Source organism: Tupaia chinensis, unplaced genomic scaffold (assembly GCF_000334495.1).
Source record: "Tupaia chinensis unplaced genomic scaffold, TupChi_1.0 Scaffold000573_1, whole genome shotgun sequence".
NCBI lineage: Eukaryota > Metazoa > Chordata > Mammalia > Scandentia > Tupaiidae > Tupaia > Tupaia belangeri.
Window position 1 is genome coordinate 1437423 of NW_006160087.1, and position 7544 is coordinate 1444966.

At 53.8% G+C, this 7544-nt stretch overlaps 1 protein-coding gene across 1 annotated transcript in view; it reads left to right on the forward strand.

Moving 5' to 3' along the window:
• The window catches only part of CSMD2 (CUB and Sushi multiple domains 2), a 565338-nt gene that overhangs the window by 469523 nt on the left and 88271 nt on the right, over positions 1–7544 (forward strand). Inside the window, 3 exon segments of the mRNA XM_027775561.1 lie at positions 1132–1250; positions 1755–1824; positions 3730–3892. Of these exon segments, the coding sequence (XP_027631362.1) occupies positions 1132–1250; positions 1755–1824; positions 3730–3892 (352 nt within the window).

Consider the following 7544-nt stretch of genomic DNA (forward strand, 5'->3'; position numbering starts at 1 on the left):
AAACACAAAAAAAAAAAAAAAAAAAAAAAATACAAAAAGAAGAGCCGCAGCGGAGCTCGATGGAGCATTGGAGAGCCGGGGAGGTGATTTGGAAAGGGGGCAAGATCCTGAAGGTTCCAGAATGCCAGACGAGAGGCTGGAGTCCGTGTAGTCGCTGATGGGCGCCTGTTTCAAACTGTTGACCAAGGATGGCCCATGAGTGAGTTTTAAGAAACCTAAGTTGCCTCGCAAGCGGGGTAGACCAGGACAGCAGTGACTCGGGGTAAAGGACAAGGAGGAGGCAGTTATGGGGTCCAGGGTGAGGACCCCTGGGATTGGGATTGCTCGGTCCACCAGAGAGGAGCTGGCCTGACCTTGGAACACGGCAGGAGAAATAAGGCAGTGGGAATCTCTTCTGCGGCAAACTCCTCAGGACAGCGAGTCTCGGGGGGCTCCAGCTGGCCCCCACAGCACGTGACCCCCTGCTCTCCCTGCTTCTTGTCCTCGTTTTTTCTCTTTAATCACCAGAAGGCGTGTGCACTCACCAGAGAGGGGAACACACAGACAAAGCCCCCAGCAGGTGGTCACATCACAGTCCTTCCTTCATGTCTTCATCCCGTCTGATTTGAGGCGCACACACATGCCCCCAGCTTGGTTCTCAAGCTCCCAGGCCGGAAGTCGGATGGCTGGGTGGGCTCTGACTCCCCACGCACAGCCCGGAACGACTGCGTTGCTGGCCAGACCCCTCTCCCCCTCTCTGCCCGCTTCACAGTAGCTTAGCCTGCAGGAGTTGCCATCGTAGGTAAGGGGGGACAGAAGGGAGTCGAGAAGAGGAGGAGGCAGGAGCCATGAGAGAGGAGCTAGTGCCGAGTCTGAGGGTGCACAGCCCGAGCTGGAAGCTCCCTGGATCCTAGCTCAGAGGGTGGGCAGGGTAGCCAGGCCCATCCCGGGGAGCTTCGATGTGTCAAGCCTCAGTCCCCTCCGGACCCCCAGACTGTGCTGCCGGAGAGAAGGGCCGGGAAGCACCAGCGTGGCCACAGGGCGAGCACAGACTGGAGGCACCCCTGCTCCTGCTGCCGCCACGCCCCCAGCGCCCTGTGGCTCTGCTGCGGCCCGCCCATTCTCCTGTCCGTCTGCCTCTGTCCTGTCTAGCGGTGGGCCTGAGCAGCTGTCCTGAACCTGCCGTGCCCAGCAACGGGGTGAAGACCGGCGAGCGCTACCTGGTCAATGATGTGGTCTCCTTCCAGTGCGAGCCGGGATATGCCCTCCAGGTACCTCCCGCTGACACCCCGGGCAGCAGGCAGGGTCCCCTGAAGTGTGACTGACCAGCTTTGCACTAGCAGAGCTGCAGCCACCAGAGAACAGGAAGCAATTCCGGCTCTCCCGGGGACATCAGCCCCTCCTGAGCTGTTCGTCCAAAAGACAAAGTCGGCTGAGTTTAACGAGTGTTCGAGTGTTCTCCTGCAGAGCTAGGCCGGGCTGGACTTCAGGAAGTCCAGTTTTCTCTTGAATGCTATGCAGGAATTTAGTAATTAAAGGACTCGCACCGGAAACCTTTACCAAAGAGAATTCTTTAGCGATGGTGGTTAGAAGTTGTCCTCCCAGAACTCTCTGTCCCTCTGCCTCAGCCCATCCCACTGTGCATCCATGTGTCTCGGATAACTTATTCCTCAGCACCAAGCCCCGAGCCAGCTCCCCACTCTGGGTCACACATACAGTTGTGTCGGGGACAGTTCCTGGGGCTGCTCACTCACCCCTGTTCCTGCCTTCTCCAGGGCCACGCCCACATCTCGTGCATGCCTGGAACCGTGCGGCGCTGGAACTACCCTCCTCCACTCTGCATTGGTAAGAGAGCCTGGACCGTCCACTGCATCCCACTCCATCCCTTAGGGATTGGAGCTCAGTGCCCTACCGCTGCGTTCAAGTTCAAATCAGAAGCAAGCTTGACATCGTGGGTTTGTTGCAAGCCAGTCGTTCTAGTCCGCTGCTTCTGTAATCTCCTCCAGGGCCGCCGTGACTCCGGGAAAGCTCTGCCCGCCAAGTGAGGAATTACGGCAGGGCTGCCCACTAGAACATTCTGGTTCCAGATGGTCAGCAGACCCAGGCGGGACAGCTGGGCACCTAGGTTTGGGACGTCCTCGCGAGGGTTACCCGTGAGATGGGCCCTGCTTGGTTTCCATTCTCACCATGCTAAGCAGTGAGATCAGAGATGCAAGGAGAGACGAGGTCTCCACCCTCGGGAGCGGTCAGACTGGGCCAGAAGAAAACGGAAGTGCTCTGCGTGTCCTCCGAGCCCTGGGCAGGGCCCGGGGCTCTGCACAGCAGCTCCTCGGCCAGGTGGCGTTACCTCAGTCTGCAGCGGGGAAGCTGAGTCTTCTGGGTTAAGAAGGTGGTCGAGTCAGGAATGGAAGGTTCTCTGATGCTCTCAAGGCTGACCTGGGAGTAGGAAGGGAGAGGGAGGAGCTGAGGGCCACCCCTGGGTATCACGGCACTTCCCTCCTGTGAGTTCCCCAGGGTGCAGGCCTGGCCTTCTGCAGAGCAGGGCAGAGATGTGACGGTCAGCCGAGGCACGTCCCCTGCCTTATACTAGGGAGGCCTTCAAGACTGTCCCTACCACAGCAGCTGCCGTGGGCGAGCGTTCTCTGCTGTGCCAGCCCCGTGCCAAGGGCAGTCCTCCCTAAGGAAACCTCGGAGCAACCCGTGCTCTCAGTGCTCCGTTCTGCATTGGAGAAACAGGTTCACGGTTGACCTGCCCAGAGGTCACGGGGCGTGAAACTCAGATTGCGGCCCAGGCTGTCCAGGCCAGGAGCCCGCTCCGCTTAGGCCTCTGGGACAGGCCCTTTCTGCTCTCCTCTTCTTAACAAGATGTGAAAGCAAGTGAGGTCCACTGAGCAGGCCACAGGGTGCCCAGCCCTGCATCCTCCGGGACTCTGCATCAGGCATCTCCTCCCCGGGTGGCTCGTGCCATACGGCTCAGGGTGGCTCCCAGAAAGTGCAGTCACAGTCACCTCTCTGAGGGCCACTCCCGCCTCCCACCTGTGGGACGTACGTTGGTAAGAGCCTGGCGCAGAGTGGCACACACGCGTGCCAGCCCCTCCTTCGTCCTCCCTCTCAGCCCTGGAGGAGTCGGTCGGGAGGTGAGGAGAGGGAGGCTCGGGGAGCGTGTGAGAAACAGTCAGACTTCTCTGGAGCAGACCCTTTCCACTTTCCCTGGGTGTCGTCACAGAGGAGACCGACCTGTGACAGGCCTGCTTGGGTCAAGCGCCGTAGCCTGGAGTGTGGACCCTCAGGCAGTGCTGGGTGGGCACTTCCTGAATCACACTCCATGCTGCCTGCCTGCAGATGTCTGGGGAGCTTCTTTGGGATTTTCTAAGGGCTTTGTGACTTGGGGAGGGTTAAAAACTGCTGCTCGGGGCCAGCAGATGGCTTAATGGTTAAGGCGCTGACTCCCACATGGTTGACCATGGTTCGAGTCCTGGCGCTTGTGGCTTGAAACTCACACTGGGTGCTCAAGATCCCAGGAGGAGAATGAAGGAAAAGGGATTGTGGTGTGGCCATCCCCCCTGGCGGGTAATTTCTCATTTTCCCTCTCTCTGTTCCTATCTCTGTCAGTCTCTAGGGAGCACATGCACCCTCTGGCAAAAACTTAAAAAAAAATAAAGTGCTGCTTTGAGGGGGCCACCACCCATCAGCGTGGCCACGTGGGTGCCAGGCGTGGTCCTAACCCTCGGTCTCATCTCATTGTCACAGCGCAGTGTGGGGGAGCAGTGGAGGAGATGGAGGGGGTGATCCTGAGCCCTGGCTTCCCGGGCAACTACCCCAGTAACATGGACTGCTCCTGGAAAGTAGCACTGCCCGTGGGCTTCGGTAAGTCTCTGCAGCCCCTCGGGAGAGGGACCTTCACGCCCATCCTGCAAACAGCCGCCTGCCCAAGCCTGCTGGCACACCCTTGGCCAAGCAGCTGCGGCGCACCGACTCCCCACTTCCTCCTCCACTGACCTATTGTGCAATCCCAAGGATCAGTTAGGAACGGCAGAGATGAAAACATGGGGGCAGGAATCACAGGGGTCGCCACTATTAACATTTGAGTAATGAATTAAAATCCAGAAATGTGGAATGAGAAATTGCTCAGGGATGGTAAAAAGCAAAAAAATTTACTGTTTTACAGAGACTAGACCAGTTGTGCTTTTAACTCCAATATTCAATTTGTCATCCTAATTAATTCAAGGTCAATGTGAAATTGAATTTGCCTCTCTCATATGAACATTCCAGCTGGCTTTAAAATTGGGAGTTTCTTTTTGGTTTTGATTTTCTTTTTTCTTTTAATAGAGTATGCCAGGTGTGGAGGGTGTCGGGCGTGGAGGGGACTGGTCTGAGGACAGAATTTAATTGCTGGTGATGCGTGAGCTATGCACTGGGAATACGGGTTAGCCCCAGTGTCGCTGTTGAAGGGCTGGAGGCTTGTGCTGACGTGGAACCCACGACCTGACCTTTGGGTCACCTTGCCCAAGTCATTGCTTTGCTCCTGGAGACAAATGTCCCGAGGGACGTGAGTGCTGCCCCGCTCCCCCGGCCTGTGACCTCCGAGGGGAAGGCTAGTCACCCTTCCGGCACAGGCGTTCTGATTAGCGAAGGGGCGTTCAGGAGAATCAGTCTGGCTGGCATTTACTGAGCCAGGGTGGAGGGGAGGAGAGAGGCTGGTGACCCTCTGAAGGAGGAGGCCCAGCTGTGTCGTCTGAGACACTGAGAAAGCGAACGCAGCGGGCCAGTAACTGCGTCCAGTCTGGTCTTGGAGCAGCGCCTCAGAGGACAGAGTAGGGGAGGTGGCGAGGGCCAGAGAAGTGTAGATGGAACGGCCGGGCTGTGAGTCCCTACATGGAGCTCTCTATTTCGAGTTCCGGGAGCTTATTCAGGGTCTGGGGTCCAGTCACAGAGGTCAGGATCTCTTGCTTTCAAGTGAGGTTGGACCCGACTGGGAGCCACCTGGTTTCAGTATGTGCCGAGCCACTGCGTTTGCACATTGCTGCCACGAGATGGCGGTCGCAAGCTGGATCTTTCCACACAGCCGGATTCAGAAATTGGGCGAGGGTAAAAGCCCCTTCAGTGGACAGGCGGGCCGGTGTTCTCGGGTGAAGCAAGGACACGTGCTGATGACATGGAAAGCAGAGGTTCCACGTATGACATGTACAAAGATGCCCGTCGCAAAATTAACTGTATTTGGAAATATCTGCATGTTCATTAGGATAGCAAACTGTGTGGTCTGGTCATTTATAAAGTCGAATTAATAAATAGGTAGTTAAATATGAATGAACTGGGGGAACCAGCAGTTAGCGTAATGGCTATGTCGCTGGACTCCCACGTAGTCGAACACGGTTCGTGTCCCGGACCCGGTGGCTTACAACTCACGCCGGGCACGTGTGCGTGCGTGCCCAAGATCCCGAGAGGAGAATGGAGGAGAAGGGATTGTGGCGTGGCCATCCCCCCTGGGGGGTGATTTCTCACTTTCTGTCTCTATGTCTCTTCTGTCTGTCTGGCGAGCGCACACGCCCTACCTATAGTGAAAACCTGTCCGAAAAAAAGAGTGAACTGGCACCGGCAGGTGGCATGGTGGTTGGGGCCCTGGAGTCTCACATGACTGACCGCAGTTCAAGTCCCAGACCTAGGAGCTTGCTTTCTCACTTTTCCTTTCTCTCTCTCACGGTCTCTCTCTGGTCAAATTAAATAATAACAAACAAATAAATAAATAAATAATTTTGTTTTTTCTTAAAAGAATGAACTGTATTTTTGTATATTGAAATGTATAGACCTCGAGGGACCAGCAGATGACGAAATGGTTATGTCACTGGTCTCCCACGTAGTCTATCTACCGTGGTTTGAATGCTAGACCCAGAGGCTTAAAACACACTGGGTGTGTGTGCATGCATGCCCATGATCCCAAGAGGAGAATGGAGGAGAAGGTATTGCACGTGGTTGGAGGGTGATTTCTCACTTTCTGTCTCTCTGTCTCTCTCTGTCTCTCTGGCAAGTACATGTGCCTTATAGCGAAGATCTCTCTCTCAAAAAAAAAAAAAAAAAGCATAGACCTGGAAAAACATAATGTTGAATACAATTTTTTGAGAACTGTATGTATAGTATGATATCATTTACACAGTTGTTTAAAACACATAAGCCCAGATATGTATTTCATGAGAAAATATCTTCGAAATCCACGATGGCAATGACCCCTGTGGAGGGAAGCAGAGGGTGAGACAGGGCAAGAGATGAAGGATCCTCCACATCATACGTCAAGTCTTCTTCTCTAATGAGATGCCAAAAAAAAGAGAAAAAGGTTCATTCTAAGCACATAGGAAAGTACAGGTGAGCAACTTGTTTTTAAGATTTTTGCCATAGGGCATGTGTCATTGCCAGAAAGAGAGAGAGAGAAAACGAGAAATCACCCAGTGCAACCCCTTCTTCTCCATCTTCGTCTCAGGATTTGGGACACACACGCACACGTGTCAGTGTGATTTTCAGTCAACCGGGTCCAGGACTCCAGCTGTGGTCCACCATGTGGGATTCCAGTGCCTTAACCACTGCGCCACCTGCTGGCCCCAGATGAGTAAATGTTTTTAATTAACACTTTTCTGTGATCCCAACAAGCAGCGATAAAAGCTGTGTCGTCCTTAACCGTTAGCACATAACCCCAGGAGGACAGGGCATGGGTGTCTTGCTCACCCTGCACAATACCTGCCCAGCTTGGCCCTGACACAAGATAGATGCTAGTAAATATGGCAGTGAATAAAGGAACATGCTTCCAGGGTTTTTAATACAAAAATTAGAATTGCATTCTACATGCCATTTTGCAATCTGATTTTCGCAGTTATTAACGATACACGCGGGCATTTCCCATGCTTGGTACTTACTGAGTCTCAGTCTCCATAGGGTCTAATTGGGAAAATCCTGTCACTAACAAGTATTTATGCCTCTCCTTCATCCCCCAGTGTGTCAATATATACATCAAGGCTTCATCGGGCCCTTCTCACCTCCAGGTTGTTAGATCTTGACTAACCCACTAAGATATCGAAATGTAAACATGTGTGGCTTCTTAATTGAGCAGACAGGGAAATGTACACATCTCAGCCTTACCATTCGGAATTACCTTTAGGACTCCAGAAAACGCCAGTATTGAAGGTCGTGTATTCTTACTAAGTGTAGGGGGTTATCTTTAAGTTAAAAGTTTACCTTAGCAAAACATCTTCATCCATGTACTGATATTAGACACAGGAAGCACAGAATAAATCAAGTGTTGACCCTGACCTTTATTCTCAGTCAAATCAAATAAGCCCGGGATGGAGCTCTGAAATGACAGGCACGTGTACTCTAAAGAGAGAGAGGGAAAGCGAGAGATCACCCGGAGGATGGCCGCACCCAATCCCTTCGCCTCCATTCTCCTTTCAAGTCTGTGGGCATGTGGCACCAGCAGTTAGCGTAATGGCTATGTCGCTGGACTCCCACGTAGCTGACTGCGGTTCACGTCCCGGACCCGGTGGCTTAAAACTCACACCGGGCGCGTGTGTGTGTGTGTG